General features: G+C 45.4%; 3 protein-coding genes across 3 annotated transcripts; 1 reads left to right on the top strand and 2 right to left on the bottom strand.

The window, feature by feature from the left end:
• Positions 1 to 272: 272 nt before the first annotated feature.
• On the top strand, positions 273 to 5,844 carry sox10 (SRY-box transcription factor 10). The gene is made up of 5 exons (XM_053443696.1): positions 273 to 335; positions 2,462 to 3,297; positions 4,653 to 4,915; positions 5,057 to 5,133; positions 5,176 to 5,844. The coding sequence occupies exons 2-5, from the start codon at positions 2,870 to 2,872 to the stop codon at positions 5,842 to 5,844; spliced, it is 1,437 nt and encodes a 478-aa protein (XP_053299671.1). The 5' UTR covers positions 273 to 335; positions 2,462 to 2,869.
• Positions 5,845 to 10,336: 4,492 nt separating this feature from the next.
• polr2f (RNA polymerase II, I and III subunit F) lies at positions 10,337 to 12,259 on the bottom strand. Its single transcript, XM_053443742.1, has 5 exons — positions 12,119 to 12,259; positions 11,886 to 11,955; positions 11,479 to 11,609; positions 10,942 to 11,013; positions 10,337 to 10,801 (listed from the first exon to the last, which is right to left on the bottom strand). Exons 1-5 carry the CDS (start codon positions 12,136 to 12,138, stop codon positions 10,711 to 10,713), a joined length of 384 nt encoding a protein of 127 aa, XP_053299717.1. The 5' UTR covers positions 12,139 to 12,259; the 3' UTR covers positions 10,337 to 10,710.
• Positions 12,260 to 12,714: 455 nt separating this feature from the next.
• LOC128458713 (MICAL-like protein 1) lies at positions 12,715 to 19,098 on the bottom strand. Its single transcript, XM_053443668.1, has 15 exons — positions 18,924 to 19,098; positions 18,503 to 18,713; positions 17,826 to 17,874; positions 17,538 to 17,679; positions 17,116 to 17,189; positions 16,869 to 16,999; positions 15,823 to 16,463; positions 15,050 to 15,720; positions 14,638 to 14,760; positions 14,256 to 14,382; positions 14,056 to 14,146; positions 13,789 to 13,862; positions 13,523 to 13,637; positions 13,248 to 13,294; positions 12,715 to 13,161 (listed from the first exon to the last, which is right to left on the bottom strand). The coding sequence occupies exons 2-15, from the start codon at positions 18,655 to 18,657 to the stop codon at positions 13,028 to 13,030; spliced, it is 2,574 nt and encodes an 857-aa protein (XP_053299643.1). The 5' UTR covers positions 18,658 to 18,713; positions 18,924 to 19,098; the 3' UTR covers positions 12,715 to 13,027.
• Between the last annotated feature and the right edge of the window lie 134 nt (positions 19,099 to 19,232).

Raw genomic sequence — 19,232 nt, 5'->3', positions numbered from 1 at the left:
AAAATTTCCTTTAGATATTTTTACACTTTTCTTTTAGAGAGAGAGAGAGAAGGGGAGGTGGGGGGGTGGATGGATGAGAGGGGAATTACATCCCTCAGCCAATCAGAACCATCAGAATCTGCATCATGTCGTTGTACTGCTCCTTTAAGGCTCGTCTGTTTTTTTCAGGTCCCAGCCTCATACAAGGAGCTCTTTAAGCCCCGGTGCGACACACAGAGCAGGCATTCATACTCGGGCAGCGCGACGAGGGGGCTGGGGATCGAGCGTCACTTTGGAAACTCGGGAACTCACGGATTCTCGTGCTAAACCGGCGACCTCCTTTTCTCACTACTGAAGTAAGGCGCTTAGCATTTCCATCTCTTTCCTCTCTGCTGCCTCTCACACCGAGGGTTCAATGGATGAAGCCCGACTCAGAAATACACCTTCACCATTAGAATTATTAATTTTATTGTTGTTATTGTTGTTGTTTCAGGGTGTGTGCGTAATGGGACTGTGGCAAAATTACTTAATTGTTTGTTGTGAAACTTCAATGTCAGATTTTAGGATCATCTGAGAATAACCTGTTGCTTTTACAGTTTTTAAATGTAAAACAAACTCTTAAATTTGCTTTCAATGTTTTTTATTATAGAGAATCTGTCATTATACGATCTGTTTTCAATTGATTTCTCAGATGATTTCATTTTGATGTGTTGCTCATCATCACGTTTCAACACTGACGATTATCCTAACCACGGATCTTTTGTCATAGGATTCAGCAAAAGCAAAACCTATTAGTTTTTAAAAGTTGGAAGAGATTTGACAACAATCCACAAACAAACTATGCGCTGTTGTAAAAAACTAATTGAAGTAGGACATTTTTCTAACAACCAACGGCAGTAATGAGTTCACAGTCCCGGAATTCATCACACACAGTAAATATGTTCTGTAATGAAAATACTGGAGCTCAAAGTAAATGTCTTCAGATAAGGATTCATATGAGATTTGCTTTTACAGACTCTAACTGGCGAGTTAAGAAAAGAGACGAGTCTTTATTTCCCATCATTTCAGAAATAACTTAGTTAACAATTTATATGTTCAGTGACAAAAAGAAATTGTCCCAACTCAGTCAAGTGACTGCTGCTTTTTGCTTTCGTTCATGAGACGTTATATGTGATTACAACTGAGCCTCAGAAAACACGTGCGTAAAAAGGCGTTCGGTGCCAATTGCGCACGACGTTTTACGCACGGTGCCTCTGCGTTCCAGACCCGATGACAGCCTGTAAAGTGGCCCCGTTACCAACCAGGTGGAGCGACTGTCATTTATCATTAATGCGCCTCGGACAGAAGGTGAAGCTTCGCCCACACCAAGCTTAATTAAACAGATGCTGGACTTTTACTGAAAAACCATTGGTTCATTCAAAAAAGTGGTTTTAAAACATTAGATCAGACAAAAATGTATAAATTAATAATCATGTATGTTCATGAATCCTTTTTACTCCTCAAATATAAAAAGGTGAGTGTGAAGTGATGGAGTTCCACATAAGAAAACTCAAACTCGCTTCTGTTAGTGTCACTTAAACGTGGGCGAGATTCACTAACTCCCCTGCAACATGATGCCAGAGTGGGGGGGGCGAACCGGCGCCGCTGGTTCACGGGAAGTTCGCTGATTCACGTCCAGGACGTAAGGTTCGGGGCCCGGGTGTTGATTTAATGGGTGAAAACAAGGACGCATTTTGCAGCCGCCGATATAGACTCGCTCCTGTTCCACAAACACACTGTGTCTTAAGTCACACGCGCGCGCACACGAGGTTTATATTTCCAGCGCCAGGTTGTGTTTATCCAGGGACTGCGGGGTATAAATCCAAGACTGTGCTGCCCATTACAACACCTTGTCCCCGGGGAGCCTGGGATAACTGCGAGCCCTTGAACAGTAGCAGTAAAGGGTGGTGGGGTGGGGTTGGATGGGGGGGGGGGGGGGGGGGGGGGGGGGCTCTGCAAAGATCCAACTTATATTTTTTTTAAAACAGACACAGAACAAAAAAATAGGATATGAACTGTTTCAAAAAAAGTAGTTCAGACATAATTCTGCGCCTTTTACGCACATGAGCTGGATTTACAGCCGAGGCCTCAGTGGGGCTTTTGTCTCCTTCCTTATTTCAGAGGGTTGTAAATGTTGACATTTAAAAGAAAAGCACTTGAGACTCTTCTCATGACTGCGTGAATGCATCAGGGATAAAAGATTACAGATGCAAAAGTCGCTGAAAAGGTTAAAACATCTGGGGTGGGGCCATCAAGTTAGTTTTTTGGTTTGATTCCTCTGTGGGAATGTGCAAAGTCAATTCTCATACAGTCCTGACTTGTTAGCAGAAGACAGCACCTCCTTCCACCCTCCCCAGATGTGCTGGTGAGGTTGTAGTCGCCCAATGAACCAGGCTCCGTCCCTGCCCCTGATCCCACTGAACCCCTCACCGCTCTGTTGCAGGTCTCTGCTGCTGAAGTCCACTCGCGGGATCCACGGAGGAGAGAGAGAAGGGGAAGTCCGGAGGGAAGTGCGTGCGGGTGAGTTTTGCGCAGAGATCTGTGCATTAGCAGGTAAACTGGGGTCCAAGGTGCGCACTGAGCCGCCTATGATACCAACCACCCGGATGGAAAGAACTTTAATGTGGAATCCTCACAGAGTTTTGCAACGGAGGCTGAGAGTGGAGACAGACTGGCAGTTTATATTATAACTTAGAGGAGCCAGAGAAGAGACAGGTTCAGATCAGCAGTCAGCCGACACTCCGTACTCTGTAGGATCAGCAGCGACAGGGACCCGAACAGGCACAGCTCAGCATTATAGGAACAGGCCCTCGCGCCCTCTGCGCACCTGGAGGTCCGTGTGTGTAGGAAGATGTCCAGAGACGAGCAGAGCTTGTCGGAGCAGGAGCTCAGTCCCGGCATGTCGGACGACAGCCGCTCCCTGTCCCCGGGTCACTCCTCCGGGGCCACGGGCAGCGGGGACTCGCCTCTCCGGCAGCAGGCGCAGCTGGCGGGTCTGGACGACGCGTCGGCGGGCTGCTCCTCGGTGAGATCCGAGGACGAGGACGAGCGCTTCCCCGCGGGGATCCGCGAGGCGGTGAGTCAGGTGCTCAACTGCTACGACTGGACCCTCGTGCCCATGCCCGTGCGCGTGAACAGCGGCGGCAAGAGCAAGCCGCACGTGAAGAGGCCCATGAACGCCTTCATGGTCTGGGCGCAGGCGGCGCGGAGGAAACTGGCCGATCAACACCCGCACCTGCACAACGCGGAGCTCAGCAAGACCCTGGGGAAGCTGTGGAGGTGAGGAGGACACTTTACTGTGATAGTTCACCTGCTGTCCACTTTGTGTGTAGCTGGGAGTCATGGACAGGGGGTGTTGGAGGAGCTCAGGACATGTAGGGGACAGTGGAGCTGCAGACACTCAGATATCTACCTCACAGGCTTTGATACTTCTTAATAAATGTTCTGGATGAATCTTCAGGTTTCAAGAAACATTTAACACTTCATTAAGGGCTCTGAGTATTTTGGGTAAAGGGGTTCAGGAGAGGTAAAAGTGTCCGTGGTCAGAATATTAAGTATAAAAGGACAAAGCGTCTCTCTTGTTGTCCCCAATATTCCCCAGAAAACCTGTTTTCCACGCTCTGAATAGCAACAACTCGATCATCTGATCTCTACCACCTCAACCCCCCCCCCCCCCCTCATAGTCCCCACCTCAGAAAGTCCTACCCCCCCTCACACGGATTTAACTTGAGGCCAGCATCGTGCTCGTAGACTCACACCAACACCGTGGTGATTACATTGATTTCACAACTGCAGGCCCTTGTGCACGTGGAGTTTTCATTCCTCTAATTTTGTCTTAAGTCTTTCTAGTTTTTTCCCTAATGTAATGATGGCTGTCTTTTTCTAAATGAGCGAGGACACAACACCCCCCCCCCCCCCCCCCATGTAAGTGTATCTGCGGCCTAATGTTTTCTGTAAAATGTGTCTGCTGTGATTTACTTAGTGTGACGTCTGAGAGATAAGTCTCATTTTCCTGCTTTTGGACACGGCTCAGCAGCTGAAGAACCAGAGTCTGTGTAGCTGCCGTGGTCACATGTCCCCGAGTCCAGACTCATTTCATTCACCGTTTAACTCTTGGCCACTTGACTGGACCATCACAGTTCTTAAAGTTTAAACGTCTGCTTTGCTACAACACTCACCATTTCCTCCTCAGAAAGGTCAGAGAGGATGAATTCATTAGCGTTGTGGGGATCCAGCATTAATTAGATGAAGACTTGACCTTGGGCTCAGGCCTGATTGGTTAATTGGCTCAGAGTCAGGATGAGCAGGGAGGCTGAGGAAGGTCGGGGGGTTCTCATGCCATCTCCAGCCATCAGTGGTATTAAGTAGCTCAGGTCAAGTTCTCAGACAGGAAGGGTCTACGGCCTCATTAAGTCATTAGTATCCAGAAGTCAAACCCCCTGAGGCTGACATCAGATACAGCTGTGAAGAAGCGACCTGCTGCAACATGTACTACAGCAACTACATCAAATAAAAAGTTGTAAATTATTAAATCCTCTTTTATGATACTATATTTACAGCAGTGTGCGGCGTGTGTTGAGTTTTCTTCTCTTATGTTAACAACCGCCTCCATCTTGGTATCTTCTTTCCACCAGACTCCTCAATGAGAGCGACAAGCGGCCCTTCATCGAGGAAGCAGAGAGGCTGAGGAAGCAGCACAAGAAAGATTACCCTGACTACAAGTACCAGCCCCGGCGCCGCAAGAACGGAAAGCTTGGCTCCGGGTCCGGAAGTGAGGCCGAGGGCCACTCGGAGGGTGAGGGCCCCCACACCCGCTACAAGGGCCTCCACCTGGATGTGGCCCTAAGTGGAGGAGCCCGGTCCCCTCTGGCAGATGGGCACCACCCTCATGCTGCAGGTGGGCTGCAGGCTCCACCCACTGATCCCTCTTACTTGTGTATTAGCCTGGATGCAACTGGGCAGTGTGGTACTCAGACATTTAATGGTTTTGTGTGCCAAGCAAAAGAGCTGTAACTTCATCTGTCTTGTGTCCCTACAGGTCACAGTCCCCCCACACCCCCCACCACCCCCAAGACAGAGCCTCAGTCTGGGAAGGCAGGAGATGGGAAGAGGGAGGTTAATGGGAACGGGGTCTCCCGTGGCACGACCGGACCGGAGGGAGGCTCGGGTGCTCCGGGATCTGGGAAACCTCACATTGACTTTGGTAACGTGGACATTGGTGAGATGAGCCATGAGGTCATGGCCAACATGGAGCCGTTTGATGTCAATGAGTTTGACCAGTACCTTCCCCCTAATGGGCACCCGGGGGTGGGGCAGAGTGCTGGGGGGGCTGCAGCTGCAACAGCCTCCCCTGCCTCGGCGTACACCTACGGCATCTCCTCAGCTCTGGCAGCGGCCAGTGGACACTCGGCTGCCTGGCTCTCCAAGCAGCAGCCCCCCCAGCAGCACCACCACGGCTCCAGTCTGAGCTCAGACCCGTCCAAGGCCCAGATTAAGAGTGAGGCTGGAGGAGCCGGGAGCCACTTCGCAGAGGCCGTCACAGCGGGGTCCCATGTGACCTACGCGCCCCTCAGCCTTCCTCACTACAGCTCTGCTTTCCCCTCACTGGCCTCTAGGGCTCAGTTTGCTGAATATGCTGATCATCAGGCCTCGGGGTCGTACTACGCCCACCCAAGCCAGGCCTCTGGGCTGTACTCTGCCTTCTCTTACATGGGGCCCTCCCAGAGGCCCCTGTACACGCCCATCAGCGACCCAGCCAGCGTGCAGCAGTCGCACAGCCCCACACACTGGGAACAGCCCGTCTACACTACCCTGTCGCGGCCATGACAGATAACGATTCCAGAGGGCACTGGTGCAGGTTCAGCCCCCATGTCAGACCCACGGAGCTACGGCGGCCACAGCAACAACAACAGCCGAGCTGCTGGTGTTGATGGTCAGAGCGCTCTGGGCTGTGGGGAGTGGGCCGGCACCGGAGGAGGAGGAGGAGGCTGGGGAGGCCCGAGGGGAGGAACCCCGTTCTGCGCCTTCCCGGACGCAGAGATGCTGTCGCAGCCCAAGTACGAGCTCGGCCCGTGGTGCTTCCGAGGCGTGGTTGATTATTAGGGAGACGGACAGAGTAGAAGTTAGAGTGTGTTACTTTGACAGAGCAAAGAAAAGAAAAAAACACTCACCGAGCACTGCAGAGTTTCAGGTTAGATTCCCAGTAGCACAGCCTTTGGCACAACAACACACAGGAAGTGGTCACAGGTGTAAAAGGTCATTGGTTTGTTGACTCACTGCGAATCAGAGGAGGTAAACTGTCCCCCAGGGGGTCGACAGGGACAGGGACAAATGGACCCCAATGAAAAGTACATCTGAAGATGTGATCAGGTCAGAAGCTTGACCTGTGTAACGTAGAGCGGACTGAGAGGGAGTCACTCTCATCTACGTACCAGGAGAAATGGGAACCAATCATTTGACTGTGGCCCATTAACTTCTCAGGCAGACAAATACAACAAATACACTCTGTTGGATTCTGAGGAACATTTGTCCAGATTTTATTCAAGTTATTGTGCCGTGTTCACTTCAAAAGACTTTTGTGCACGATGAACATACATGAAGGAAAAACCATGTGAACTTTTTTGAATTGACCATTATCAGGATGGTCGCTGAAATGTACTTGAAATAACTAATGTACGTGTACTGATGCAAACAGATATGAAATATTTGTAAAACAACCAAAGTGTTGAAACCAAAACTTCCTACATAGAGAAGAAACTGACATTAGAGAGGCTCCTCCCATCGAGACACTTAACACCACCTGACGTAGCTTCTTTCTTAGATCAACTTCTCCAACATGACGGATATAAAATTCTTTATAAAAGTCTTTTGGTAAAAAGTACTGATGAATGATGCTTCAAGTTCGTATTTGATGTATTTTTATACTTCTTATCTTATTTGAATAAGAGTCATGATCAAGACAATTCTATTTATATCTTGAATTGTGTTTTCACTGATTGAAATGTCAGAATACAGATTATATGATAGAAGCTTTTACCTTGTTTTCACTTTTTAGACTGTGACGATATCTTCAAACGCTTTTTGCCATTATAATCTCCCCTGGAATCCTGCACTGCTGCTTTCATCTGCCACAGATAACTTTTTTTTTTTTATGTCAAATCTTTTTAATACAGTTTTTGTATCTTTAGAAAAGCTATTTTCATACAGTTTCAGTTTGGGTGATACTCAGCCAACACTGAGAAGCAGTTTCCAGAGATTAAAACCAGCAGAGTTTAAACGTTTTAACACAACCTAATATTAAACATGAACTGGGCCTTGTCCTTAACAAAACTCGTGACTAACACATGGAGCAGTGAAGAGAAAAGCTGTTTTTTTTCAATCCGGTTTGTGTCTTTTTCTATTTTTTTTTATGTAAACCATTAGTTAACCAGTTTTTTTCCATAATGTCTTTTATAATCTCTGTGGTGAATAGTGTGTTTCCACGTTTAATGTCTCTCCCTCAACACAGAAGTGTTCAAACATCCTTTATTTGCTTTGCTATCATGTATATCACAGATATGAACTCATTAATGGACACAGATGTAAACGATCTGCATGCAGCACTGCTTGTTTTAAATCACGGTCCAGCGGTGCTATAAGCCCATGTTGATTTAACCATTTACCTCCAGCACAAGTAACCAATTTCACATCTGTGTTGTTTTAATGTTGCTTTGAATTCTGCGTTCTCCTATTAGTTCTGTTGCTTCTTGTGTGTGTCAGTTAAATGTTTTGCTCCATTTTGAAGAAAACGTTTGACCATTTCTGCCATTTTAGTATTTAATCTTTTCCTTCATGTATAACTGTCGCCACAACTTCTTAATAATAGCGAGCCGTATCATGTGATGCTGACTAATGATCTTTTACCCTCACACTTGAAATAAAGCTTTTATTTCTGCTTTCATACGAGTCTGCCTCTTGAAACCTTTCAGTGGAACAAATACACACCTCAGCAGCCTGAACAACAACTGCAGGTCGACGAAAACCAAACAATAACCGGAACAAACCCCATTTTCAAACCACTAATTGACCCCATTATAGAAATATTCCTTTTGTTCGAGCAGCCCTGGACTTGTTGTCATTAATCACACAACAGAAGCACATGCCTCCGTGGCTCAAAGCTCTGCTCACATTCTCAGAATAATCTCTCCAGCTAATGGGTAATTCACTTTAACTGCAACTCAGAGCTTCAGCAGTCCACCACTGACCCTCAGCAGAGTGTGTGATGGTGTGTGTGTGTGTCTGTGTGTGTGCAGGCGGTGACTGAGACAATGCGATACATTACAATACCAGAGGAAGTGTTCATATTCACGTATTGTCGTTCGCAGTCGATTTCTGCAGATGAAAAGTTCCCCCGACAGAACCTGAGTTAATATGACTGGTTCTACTGGCCTATATGCATATCTCAAGTTAGTTATAGTCTGCATGTGCATGTACGTGTGCGTGTCGCAGGTTAAGCCCGACTCCTAATTCCCTCCCTGTAATCGGCTGTGTGATACTTTGCAGAGACAAAGAGGGCCATTGAGGGAGAGCTGGGCCGGGAGGGGGGGGTGAATCAGGGCAATGAGGCAGCCTTACCCATAACTGCCTGGCCTGTAGCTTCACTGGGATACAAAGGGACTCTCATACACTCCCTGCACATAGACCCTGCTACCCCCCCCCCCCCCCCACACACACACCCTCCTCTCTCCCGCACACTCACCCCGTCCACGGAGAAACGAACTCTTCAGGTCGGAGCGGCAACGGGAATCAAACATTCCACAAGTTTAACGGAAGTGACCCGGAGAGAAGACGCAGGTCGAGGCAGGTGTCCACATCGATCGTCAGCACAGCACGGCCACCGACCAGGGCAGAGCCAGATCCCCAGCAATGTGTGTGTGTGTGGGTGGGGTGGGGGGGGGTGGGACACACTGACACATTGAAGACCTTCAAATCTGGTTTGCATACAGGAGAATACTCGGTTGATCTAATTCTGTAAAGTGACATGTTCGACATCAGAGACACAAACCAAGGCCCTGAGCTCAAATGTAAAGCAAAACAAACACAAAGCTGGAATCATATCGGACCAAATCTTATACAATCTGTAAAGAAATATACAATATGTGTGGAATCAAAAGTAAGAGTCCACCCGATTTGTCAGAATGTATCATCCAGCAGGAACCTGATGTGAGGAACAGTCGGGGCTCAAAAGGTAAAAGAACAGAACTGCTGGAAAAAGAAGGATCATAAAATAATTGTGTGAAGAAATGAGTTTTACAAAACTGAATCAACTGGAGACGAAGAACAAATCTAAAAAGAAAAGATATGACGATATGAAAAACAAAAATCAAATGAAGTAGAGTGAAATAAGCCAGAAACCTCAGCAGGGCTTAGATCGACCTGAGGCTGGCCTCACTGTGGTGGGTGCTGCTGAGTGTCACATGGTCCCCCCCCCCCCCCCCCCCCCGACCCCCTCTCCATCCCGTGAAAGGAGTGTAACGCCGCCCTGAGGCTCTGTCTCACAGATTAAAGCAGTTTTTTTCCCAGAAACTACTAACATGACTGTGGCTACACCCAATAATAGAGACCAGTTCAAACTGGCTGTTTGATAACGATGTTTTTCATATTTGTGAGACGGGTTAAAAACAGGAGAGAGAGATTCACACCTCCTGCTGTGACTTTATCTGCCACCAACAGAGAACATCAGATTGTGTTTCAGTTGTGATGCCTTCATATACAAAGTGTAAACACTGAAAGTACATCACAGAGCATCATGACAACTGTAACACTGGATCAGATGCAGAATTGGTCAGGCTGTCAGTCACTCATGATATGAAATAAACAGGGTTGTAAATAAAAGAAAGATGTTTGAAAGCTCATAAATTAGATCTTATTTAACTAAGAAATCAATATTTGACGTGATTAAAGCAGAATGGAATCTGTTCCCCTCACATCGAAGATCATCTTGTATAAGTGTTCAAGTTGATCTGTTTTCTATTTATAGAGTTACATAAAAAGCTGCTGTTGAATCTTTGAGTTTGTTGAATAACACAATGTCCACTTGGAAATATTGTGAAATGATTTCATGTGGAGCTCTAAAAAACATGATAACCAGCCCTTTTATCAGTATAATATAAATGTAGGTTGACGATAAATTAATTAAACTTCTACAGTTACTTCACTTTAACTTCTTCTTACCAGATTTTACCGTTAACTCCTGTGACACAGATATGAACGATGAGTGTTACCTTCATATTGCAGTGAGTGAGAGTCGGTGTCAATGAATCATGTGAATAACACAAAGTTATTTATACAAAAGAGTTTATTCTAAACTATAAAACAGTTTTTTTTACACAAATCACGTCTTTTCTTCAAAACAACAAGTTACAACACAGGAATATTTTTGTAAAACAAAGTAAAAGTTTGACTTGAGTTACATTTCCCCCTGGTGGCTGTGAGTCAACCTGCAGCTGAATTAACAGATGGAATCGAACTGAATCTCACCATCAGTCCGATCGTGAGATTTTCAACTGACATTTCAAAGGTTTTGATTTCAACCGAGTCACGTTAAAACTTTGTGGATCTTATGGAGGCACGAGCGACTGATGCATCAGTCTAAAGCCTCCGGGGGGGTTTGAGCAGCTGACTGACCTGGAGGGTGTGACTGGATAATTTAGTTTAATCTGTTATGATGAGCTCGTCACAGCCCCAGTCCTCGTAACTCCCGTCAGGAAGGTACCTGCGGATGATGATGGGAATCTTTCTGCACCTGTTGGGGACGATTAGAGAAGTCAGGGTGAGACATGGAAAAGTGGAGAGAAGCTCAATGCTCTGCTCTTTACAGAAAGACTAAATGAAACCAAGACAACAGAGATAATTGAATTTAAACTATAAAAGAAGATCACTTACTTGAGTTCCTTCATGGCTATTTGCAAGGGGTCGGTTTCTCCCTCCAGCTCCACCATGACTGGAGCGCACATCCTGTTGGACACGTTCATATCACAGTCAAAACAAACATGACAATGACAATCCTGCAGTGCAGTGAGGGCACAACATTAAAGATATCGATAAAACTGTTTATCTGATCGTATAACAGAAAATCTGTTTCCTATCTGCTGCCTTGTTGATATATTGTTGAACATCCGAATATCTTTGACCAAGCAGCCCAGTATTAACACACATATATTTCACATTATCAAATTATGGGATGACTATCCGAGGTTCTACAATCGATTCACACACTAGATCTTTTTCAAAACATGGTAACGTAAAGTGAATATGATGACTGGACATTTCATTTCCTAAGGAGTTCATGTCTTCTGACTTGATGGAAATGAAAATGATGATTTTGGGAGAAAAGGCTGAATATTTCATTTCAGGCCAGGTTGTGTTGAGGTAAGACACAATAACTGTGTAACCACGGGTTCTGGGACACACAACACTCACGCGATCTGCAGCGCCCGTGTCCCCAGCACTCGGGCCCTCTCGTACTTGGTCATGTACGGTGTCGTGATCCTCTTCAGGTTCGCCAGGTTTCCGTCTCCTGCCGGGAGGATCTGCACACGCTCCCGGTCCTCCTGCAAACACGTGGACAACAGGTTGAGTCTCATGGATCATAACACACGTAGGAGGTGGCGACAACAAACTAAATGTACTTTGAGCTGCTTAAGTGAAACACAAAGCAAATATCAGAATCAAATATGAGAATAATCTACTTTTATCTATGATCTATTCATATTTTCACATTGTATTTATTACTTATTGGTCGTGACTTATTGGACGTGAACTTGCTTTTTACCAGTAAACACCAGAACAATATGTGACACATCTACTTGATCTGCTCCAGAACTTACGTCTTCCGGGTTTTCCAGATCATCTAACCCCTCGTCCTCTTCGGCGTCATCGAAGTCTCCATCATCGAAGCTACACACGTGACAGAAAGTTTGTTAAGTTAAATATCTCAGATCCAGGTTGACGTGAGAAACACCGGAGCTGCTAGCTAACAGGCTACACGTTAGCTAGCAATGACGTGTAGAGTTGTGTAAATACGTAAATGTACAAAATAAACACACGCGTCGTTACTCACTTGTCTTCGTTGTCGGACATGTTTGACGTTGACGCTCGTTTGTGTCGCTGTGAATCTTTAAACCGCGAATTAGCGAAGAAACTGTTTGTTGTCAACACGAACCCACATGAGCGACAGGACTTCCGGTGGCTGAGTGCAGCGGGGGAAATGTTCCGGCCGGTGAAGAGGACATGGTTGATTCGTTCCGCTTGTTTTCCAGCGTGATCATCTGTGCGTCACAGTATTCAATGTCTCATGTTGTAAAATCAAACTAGTCTGATTTTATTTGATTGTTTCACACAATTGATATCTGTTGTTAAATGTGCAGTTAGGAATATGTATATCATTTATATATATTTATATTTTTACACACTAAAGAACTCAGGAGAAACTATCACCAGTCTTTATTTCAAACCAGTATATCAGAACCAAAACCATTTAAATAAGAAAATGTTCTTTTTAAATCATACAATTCTACACAAGTTGGTTTTACCTGTTCTGAGTAAATTCAAATTCACCTTTTTTAAAACATAGTTGATCTCTCGCTTCTCAAAAAGAAGTTTGAACAGTTTGAAATAAAAGTAAAAATAAAGTTATTTTCAATAGACAACACATAGAACTTTCTCAAATAAATATTTTATTGCTTACTTCTACAAATACAAGTATGTAACAAAATAAAGAAACATTAATATTGGCTGCATACAGCAACATAGAAAATGTACACTGATACCAGTTAAAAAAATTAGCAGGGATAGAAAATTAGATTTCATCTTGTCTACACTACAGAGCTGCTCTTCTTATTATTAGTATCATATTTCATATGATAATCATCATCTGTGGTAAAAATAAATATTAACACTTTCAAAATCTAAAACCATAAAACGACTCTGTTATTTCTGTAAAATCTGTAAAACATCTCATGTTCGTACATCAGCTCTTTTTGTCCGAGGAGCCCTTGATGCTTTCTGCTTTATGGTTGAGCATCTTGAAAACATTTGTGGGCTTGAACTTTCCTTTTGCCTTCTTCAGCTCCTTCAGCTCCTTCAGCTCCTCCCTCTGGAGCGCTGAGGAGGAACAACAGGAGAACACACGAGTTGTAAGAGGAATGGGAAAAAAGTTTGTAATTTAAACTTCAAAGTTGTTTTCTCACCTTTGTTCTTCTTCTTGTCCTCTGAAAGTTCATCTTCTTCTCTTTCCCTGATAAGGGTTAGGGTTAAACAAAAGCTGAATTTCAATATTACAACATAAAAGTGAAGTTCATACCTCCGCAATGGCTCAACAGTTTACTACATCCTAAATGTACAAACTCATCTATACCGTTAACATTTTAAAATAATTCCCCTTCCTTTAAGTTTCATGTTAACCTGTCTGACAGTGACTATGAGTGTGATGACACCGTGTATCATCTTTTATTTCCCTCTGCACCTCTGCCTGTCCACATCCAAGCTGCTGATGATCTGGTTCCTCTGCTCGATGATGGCCACCAGCTCTTCCATCAGCCGCTGCTCCCGCCCCCGGTCCTCCTGACTCCAGTCCGTCTCTGAGGGAGCAGGGGACAGCGTGTGAGCATTCAACCAACTGTTGGGTCTATTAACATTACACAGGGACTGACAGTGATATAATAACACAACATACATCCCCTGTTCAAGGTTCAATCCCTTAATGAAACATAAATAGCATCATAAACAAACCAGGTCTATTCAGGATGCATCTGAGCTCATACTCCACATCCGCCTGTCTCTCCTCTAACTTCTGCTGCTTTGTCCTGGGAAAGTTCAAAACAAACACAAATCAGGAAAACCCCTTTTACACTTCTGAAGAATAAGGCACGAATCCAAACCAGGTTTAATTTATCTACAAAAAACACATTCATAATCTGAACAAGACAAAGGCTCCTGCTCAAAGGACAGAAACATCCTCAGGAGGCTAAAAATAAACCACTTGACTTCTGCACTTACAGATAAAGCAGCTCGGTATCTCTGCGCACCAGAGCTTGTTTCTCATGGAGGAGAGAGAACCACTCCATCAGCATTCGCTCCTCCTCTTTATCTGGAATAAGACAGGACAATCACAGTGAGTGTTTAGATGATAGATGGATACTTTATGCTCAGTGAATCACGATAAGAGGGATTTTGTGCCGGTGAATAATTGTCGGCACCGTTCCTGCAGTCTCTCAGGTTCTTCTCCAGCTCCACTCCTCTGTGCTGCAGAGCCTCCAGACGTTTCTCCACCTCTCTCATCTCCATCTGCAGCGCTTCTGTAGAAACATGTTGGTCCGACTGCACCTGTCAGCAACAACAACAACAACAACAACAACAACAACTCAGGAAAATCTCACTCAAAAACGTGACGTGCAGAAAGAAACCTGCAAAACCATCTGTGAATTTACATGTTGTCCCTAAAGACTGAAGCTTCCAATGAGAGCTGCAATAGTGATTGTGGACAGAAACAATTAACTTAATGATGGACATATCCCTTCTATTAAGATACTATATACCAATTATTATTATTATTATCAGCTGCCTTTAGGTGTTTCATACCTTCCTCTTGATGAGAGGGAAGCCGTGTCCAGGAGCCGGCGCCCGTTGAGACGTCAGCGCCTGGAAAGTCTTTGATTTGATCATCGTGGGATTTCGATCAAAGGGATTCTCCCTGCAGGTCGGCTGCAGACCAGAAGAATACATGTGAATATCAGGTTGAAATAACATCAGAGAGAATTATCCTCATCTCCTCCAAACCTGTTTAACCTGATGTGTTTACATAGCATTAACATCCCATAATAATCCATGCGCCGTGTAGCCTGTGATAACTGTTAAAAAAAACAAAGTGATCGTGTCTGTTTGTCTTTCAGTTTTTCTCAGCAACCTCCCATCTCAAGAAAAGAGACAGTCACCTCCTTCTCCATTCATCTACCACTATGTTCCCTCCTGATACTGGGAGCTCTGGTCGTACCTTACTTTGCCACCCGGAGGCTGATTCACTCCCTAGACCGGCCGGCAGCGAGGAACCTTGAGAGTGGGCCGACGTGATGACGGGCACAGAGAGACTTCTGGGTAAAACGGGACTCTGACCCTCATCTGGATCAACATGTGGCGATGCAGATGCTTCAGTCACATCTGGGTGTGAACCACAGGTCCCTCCGTTTTCACCCACATGTGTTGAAAGGATTTGATCTGAGTTTGCAGCCGGTTCACTGGACGTCTCCAGACTTGCTCCCCCTGGTGGAGCCTTGTTGTAATCTGTTGTCTCAGCTGGAATCTGTTCATCCAGCAGGTTTACATCCGATTTAGTATTTTCATCAGATTGAACAATCACCTCTGTGGCTCCGATGATCTTTACCAAACTGCCCTGACTCTCTGAAAGGAGCACCTCCACTGAGGACTCTTCCTCCTCCTTCATGTACTCCTCAAATGGATTGGGGGGTGTCACTTTGGATCCGTACCAGGGACCCTGACGTTTAGACACAGATTTGGTCCGAGGAGTGGGCACCGGGGGGGGAGCGGGAGGCAGCTGGGTCCAGGGTCCTGGGTGAATGATGGTCATCCATGGATGGCTGGGTTTCAATGTAGAGCTTGACACCTGAGATGATCTGAGTGGATATATACTCTGGTTGGATGAAGCACCTGCACAGACGAGAAAGAGAGGAAACCAAAAATAACTACATCACAATACACAGATACAGAAAGAGCTGAAAACAGCAGTGGTAGATTAACATGTGTGTTTACCAGCAGCGGGGGAGCTGGTTGTGGTCTGGGAGGTTCTGGTCCTCGGTGCAGGAACAGGGACCACGGATGAGTCGGACGTTTCTCTCGGTGCTGGAACCTGCTGACCGCTTCCTTCCATCACTCGTCCACACGGCGAGGAGGGTTCAGGCAGCTGGTGAGTCTCTGTTGGTTCTTGTTGTGTCTCGCCATCTGTCTGAAGAGGTGCAGCTTCATCTTTTCCAGCCCCTGCGGCCGACCCCTCACTGGGTGGAGGAGGACGAGGTAGAGGAGGATGAGGTGGAGGAAGATGAGGAGGTGCTGGCGTCTTCAACATGTTCTTCGGTCCAGCAGCTGAGTCTCTGTTATCTCTGCATTCCACCTCGCTGCTCCTCTCCTGCGCCTCTGCTGCTTCCCAAACCGGTCTGTCCCGTGACTCTGTTGTCTCAGTGTAATGAGGGACGCTGGAGACAGCCAATCCACACAGAGACACATAGCCTGACTGAGGGACACGTTTGGGACGATCCTCAGCAGATCCAGTTTTCTGTTTGAGGTCAACATGAGTGTTTTTACTGTCTGTGAAATGGTCGCTGCAGATGAAGGAGGCAGCGTCACTGCCCTGTGTGTACGACTCTGGTAAGAGAGTGCTGTGGCACAGTTTGCACCTGGAAGACAAACATGTTGTACTGTGAGAGGAGTTGATAACACAATGATAACTCAAATATGCTGAAGAAAACAAAGTGAGACTGTCTCTGCAGTCGACCTTCTATCCAATCAAGATGAACCAAATCTCACACTCATACATATCAGTTCTCTAAATGTGCCTGATTAAAAAAAAAAAAAAACATCTAGAAATGATTCCCTTGGAAATTAGAGGAAATAAATGTTCCATCTCTCAATATTAAACAAAGTGAACCCAGTTTTTGATTATAAACCTCACAGCAAACAGACGAATAAAAATGAAAACATAATTCTGCAGAGGTCTTAAATCCTCTCCTCTGTCCCACCCAGGTCTAAACGACCGGATGGATCTGGATCCTAAAGTAAACCCTGCTGTTACAGTGTGTCACCTGAAACAGCTGCGGTGAAAGACCTTCCCGTCGATCAGGTGTCTCTGGATGAGGTGGACGGGCTTGAAACACAGATTACACACCGTCCGAGGCCTCGTGGACAAACGATCGGTTTCCAGATGAGTCGAGCTCTGAAACCAGAAGAGGAACCAGCAGCTCAGACAGAGAAACCCACAGCTGAGGTGAACCAGAGTGTGTGGAAACAGGATCCAGGATGATTGTGTTGAAGCGACGGAGACTGATTTACCTTCAGGGGTTTGAGACCATCAGGAGTTTTACTCTTGTTGAAGACGAGCGATGATCTCGAACCAGAGGAGCCTGCTGCTCAGTCAAGAGAAGACAAATGGAACACAGCACAGTTTGATACATAGTTTACAAAGTTTAAAATTAAAACAAGTCTTGACCTTGAGGAGACGTGTGAGTCCCACTGTCCCCCCTCGAGGACTCACAGACTTTCAGGCGTCTTCCTCCTAAACCTGACCTTGTGAAGTATGTGAAGGCTCTCGACATTGGGATTCAACCACTGCATCATCCTAGAAACCTGTCAGAGACCTTCACCACCTATCTACCACCGAGTCAGATAATAAACCTGCTATCAGACAATACTGCTGCAAGCTGCTCTAAATAAAGAAAAGGTCGAATGGTGGAGGTCTGTGGAAAAGTACAAACCCTGAGTCGTCCTGTTGAAGACGCAGTAGAAGTATGAAAGGTACGAGATGACGCTCAGACAGTCGGGGACCCGGGTGGACACCAGTTCTTTTGGGTCCAGCAGCGCAGGGATGCCCAGCTTTGTTTCTGCAACTTGAAAGGCCTGCACACCACGAAGGGGACAACAGACAACAAAACATGACTCATACAAAATAAGAACTTTATAGGCCTTAGCTTTGGTAAGAGGAAATAAATACAAAGCACATAGGTGAGAGAGATATTCCAACAACATGGAGGTCAATGACTCACCAGTTTGTGATTGAGATAAACATCGTGTTTGGAGAGGGAGCGGAAATCTCTGGATTGAGAGGAAGGAAAAAATTCAGGGATTGATTAAATTGGGACGAGTAAAAACAAACAAACTAAAACAGTTAACTTTTAATAAAATCGATGGTTAACAAAGCAAAAGGAGTTGAAGATCACAGATTAACTAGTTGATTAGATTAGAGTCAGGTTCAACTATTGTTCCTAGCAGGTAAAAACAAACTGACTAATCCCATTTAAAGGCCGAGGAGGGAGACAGAGAGAGATTAAGCAAACAGGAGCAGATTAGTCTGAGTGAACCGGTCGTCACTCTGCTGCAGATTAGACTGCACCTTAGACAGGGAGCAGGCTCAGGGCAGAACCAGTCAATTATATTAAACAAAATGTAAATAATAAATATGTCGAATTAAATTTAAACAAATACAAGACAGAATGTTAAATGAAAATAAAATAAGAATAGAATGAATTGAATCAAATAGAGTACAATGGAACAAATTAAATAAATAAACAATTAAAGTTGAAAAAAAGTTGCGAAAAATATTAAAACGAATATTAAAATTAACATTCAAAATAAAATATCCATTTCCAGCAACAGATCGGCCTCACATCGCAGTGTGACTGAACTGGTCCGCAGCTCTAAGTGAAACGTGAGGTCCACTTACATCAGGTCCGGTCTGTGTCTGTGGATGATGGCACAGAATGCGAGTCCATCTCTGAACGAGGTGGACATGTTGCTTATTTCCACGGAGGGGTAACTGGTGCACGTGACTCTGCACCAGTCCAGCAGAGTCCTGGGTGATGGGATGAGCTCAGACATGATGTCTGCACGGACATGGCACTTGATGATTCACTCGGATCTGTGCAGCTCTGACTCTGAGGAGGAAACAGGAAGCAGAGCATCTACCACATATGCAAATACTTTTTCTGTGCAAAAAAAAATCAATACAAAAATGTGCAAAGCGTGCGCATCACAGCAGGAAGGACTTGACGGTTGTTAGAATAAAAAACACAAGGGTTTTACATCGCCTCATTGTTTCCATCCACAAAGAGTCGCACGGCTGCTCAACACAAAACAGCACAAACCTGCAAAGCGCTTCTGGAGGAGCCGTCGATCATCCGCCTTCCGAGTCTCCTGGAGTCGATTTGTTAGAAATAGAAGTTTGAAGTTTTAGAATCCGTTACTTTGCAGCCCTGTGGCTCCTTGTTGTGCTGCACTCTGTGGGTGGGATGCACCATAGCTGCCGCTGGAGGGCGACACCGAGCTGCTGTTCCACTATAATTAGGAAGGGAGGAGGTTTCCGGTTTCAGGCACGTGACAGAAAAACTTAATTAAAACTAAAGAAAATAGTTTATTCTGTAAACGTAGAAATGATTCCAATTTACATTTGGTTA

This window comes from Pleuronectes platessa, chromosome 16 (genome assembly GCF_947347685.1).
Source record: "Pleuronectes platessa chromosome 16, fPlePla1.1, whole genome shotgun sequence".
In the NCBI taxonomy this organism is placed as follows: domain Eukaryota; kingdom Metazoa; phylum Chordata; class Actinopteri; order Pleuronectiformes; family Pleuronectidae; genus Pleuronectes; species Pleuronectes platessa.
The sequence above is the reverse complement of the archived record's forward strand: the minus strand, read 5'-3'. Positions and strand labels throughout refer to the sequence as shown.